This window comes from Saccostrea echinata, unplaced genomic scaffold (genome assembly GCF_033153115.1).
Source record: "Saccostrea echinata isolate AGI-Se365-2 ecotype Australia unplaced genomic scaffold, CSIRO_AGI_Sech_v1 ptg000029l, whole genome shotgun sequence".
Taxonomy (NCBI): Eukaryota; Metazoa; Mollusca; class Bivalvia; order Ostreida; family Ostreidae; genus Saccostrea; species Saccostrea echinata.
Window position 1 is genome coordinate 27,489,299 of NW_026889778.1, and position 3,147 is coordinate 27,492,445.

Sequence of the window (3,147 nt, forward strand, 5' to 3'; positions counted from 1 at the left end):
CATTTGATGTTAAATTTTAGAAAAAAAAAAAAAACCGACATGCTTATTTGTGCTACTTTTTCCCTAAACTCGAATAAGCTGATTTAATTGAAGTTCTACAGAAAAGAGACAAAACTTTTCTTTACTAAACAAATTAAAAATATTACCTCCCTTTAATGTTTTACATATCTTTATTACTCTTTTCCTAGAAAGCAGCGTTGTACAGTATTCCAATTCGAAGATTTTCACCTTCAAAAAATGTCAAGGTAATGCATCTTAACTTGAATTAAGTTGTGTTCTGGATAAAGGCACTGTGATTTTGGCATAGATGGTTAATCTTTTGTCATTGATTACTCGTATTTCTATTAGTTAGTATACTAGTATATAAAAAAAATCAATATTTTTTGTTCTTTTTTCAAGTACAAAATACGGGCCGAGAAAGTCATAATTCCTGATATTGAAGAATCAAAACCCAAACGATGGCAATACGGTCTTCTAATATTGCTGTTACTTTTGATATTTGTCACTGTGTTGAGCATTTTAATGATTCTCAAGAAATCTGAAGGTATTTAGATATTATTTTTTTACTGAGCTACTTGTATGTACTGCGGTACCAATACATGTATTAATATGAAAAAAAAGATATCAGAGACACAAGCTTTGTGGATTTCAGAATGAAACAAGGTAATTAATTTGTTATTAAGATATGCGTACATTTTTAATGCTTTTATAATTGCTCATCTTTCTTCAGAAAGTTCTTATATTTTCTTTTTTAAGCACGTAATGATTCGAAAATGAGTGCCACAACTGCCGTAGTTACCATAAAAACTGAAACATCACCTGCTCCAATTTTTGCCAAAAATACAACAATCGGTCAGTGTCTGTTCGTAGAGCTGCATGTATCATTTTTTTATATATAAAATCACACATGACACGTACATGTATTTACAAAATAACATTTGTCATCAAATATGAAATTAACCACCACCAAACTTACCCAAAGTTGTTTAAATGATATCAAATTTCTTGGTTACTTTTCTATAAGTTTCTTTTCTTGTTATGTAAATGAACCTCCATGGAGAAAAGCGAAAAAAAAAACATTTTTATTTTACAATAAATATGATTTTACAAACAACACCATGAGCTATTTTGATATATAATATTGAATATAGATTAAAAAAAAGATGAATTGGACGAATTTTTTAATCTTTAACAGGGAGCCGTGGAAAATCATTCCTGGTGTTATTCATGAAAAACATCATGCCTACTACAAAGTCAGTCTATGTTACATCAGATAATGGCACAGATTTGAATATAACAACTTCACCAAATCTTAATCCATTACTGAAATCCCAAATAGACAGGCAATTTATTCATGTTTTATCATATCAGCATGTCATATTACCGAGTTCAATGGAACTAGAAAGTTTCAGAAAAGAGAAAAAAGCAATTCTTTTTGAAACTTCTAATGATGTTTTTGTAATAAGTCACGATAACGGAAGTTATTCAACTGGAAGTACTACGCATATCCCTTTACATCAGCTGTCTACTGAGTATATAGTAATTTCAACCCCGCCCTCCAACAGCTGGAATAGCCAATTGGCAGTAGCCTCCGTTTCTGACAACACAACTATATCAATAACATTTAAAATGGAAACCAACAGTCCTCTGAACATTGGGGGCCAAATTTACAGAAGCGGGGATACATTTAATCTCACACTTGATATCTTTGAAACGTACCAGATCGCCCACAGTACAGATCTGACTGGAACAGTGATTAAATCGTCAGATCCCATAGCAACCTTCTCCGGTAACGATTGCAACACATTGGAGAATTTCGGTGCCTGTGATCATCTTATTGAGCAATTACCGCCAATCGAGAGCGTTGATAACACTTATATTGTTCCACCTTATTCTGATGATCGAAACACAAAGATCCGAATAACAGCCATGAAGAACACCAATGTTACTTATTCCATCGGTGGTGTAAGCCAAACACTGTCATTAGATGTTACCAGCACTTTTGATACACATATATCAAGCACCCAATCGTGTTTCATTCTTTCAGAAAATTCTATCTTAGTTACAAGCTTTGGACTGAATTCTAAGAGTTCTAACATGGGAGATCCCTCAATGACTATAGTACCTGGGATACACCAGTACCTTGACTACTATAAAATCGTCGTCCCAACGGGATATGTTAACAATTTTGTCTCTATTATGATTGATGCTTCCTTTCGAGGATCTGTTCAGATAAACGGTTTACCAATACAAGAAAGTGCTATAATATTTGAAGAGACAATTTCAACAGGAAATGATACATTCAATGTCAGGTCTATTACAGTAACCGAGGGTGAAGTTACGGTGTCCACCGTTAACGGAAGAGGCTTTGGTCTGATGTTTTCCGGAACAAAAGATTATGAGGCCTATGGATTTTCGGGAAACTCGTTACTTCTGCATCGTAATAGATTTGAATGAAATAATTACAACAAAGAGGAAAGTTAAAACATTTTTTTCTCAACTTTGTGCTAAAGTTAGAAAATGTGTAACATTACAAGATTTTTTCATCTTTTCTACAGGTTTCATTTAAATATTGAATCAAATTCAATATTGAAGTGTTCATATATTATTCACTAAAACTGAATTTAAATTTTAAGTTGTAAATGTAATTCTTAACCCTTATACCTTACTGAGAGGTCAATAGGACTTTTCAATCACAAGAGTATTTTGATATATTCTAAAGCCTTGGTCTATTTTTGATAGAGAATGGGACTACTCCCTTAGTTGTGCAGACCGTTTGCCTGCTTTAAGTAAAATGATTCCTGCAATGAATTTCGATGAATGGTTTATTTCAAATTTTGTAAGCTGCCCTGCGCTTCATGGGTTATATACAATACATCATCATTTATTCGTTTTAGCAGGGCTGAAAGGTGGGTGATACATAACAGATGTTTCATGAGCTCTTGATTTATAGAGAAAGACCAGCCTAAAAGTGTTTTAAATGCATAACTGCAATCTTGGTTATTATGACGAGTTGAAAATTTGACAATTTTACCCAAAAGAAGTTTGAAGAGTGATGAATTTGACGAAGTTTATGTTTGAAAAAAAACCTTATCTCTTTTTATGCCCCCGTATTGAAGATTCGGGGGAATATAGTTTTTGCCCTGT

General features: G+C 33.0%; 1 protein-coding gene across 1 annotated transcript; it reads left to right on the forward strand.

The window, feature by feature from the left end:
* The first annotated feature begins 773 nt into the window (after positions 1–773).
* On the forward strand, positions 774–2,457 carry LOC133195169 (uncharacterized). Its single transcript, XM_061331030.1, has 2 exons — positions 774–852; positions 1,196–2,457. The coding sequence occupies exons 1-2, from the start codon at positions 774–776 to the stop codon at positions 2,455–2,457; spliced, it is 1,341 nt and encodes a 446-aa protein (XP_061187014.1).
* Positions 2,458–3,147: the final 690 nt, after the last annotated feature.

Bases quoted from the DNA above. Each gene is read 5' to 3' on its own strand.
- LOC133195169 (XM_061331030.1), top strand. From the start codon at position 774: ATGAGTGCCACAACTGCCGTAGTTACCATAAAAACTGAAACATCACCT. The intron at 853-1,195 runs GTCAGTGTCTGT...AATCTTTAACAG, and splicing joins TGCCAAAAATACAACAATCG to GGAGCCGTGGAAAATCATTC.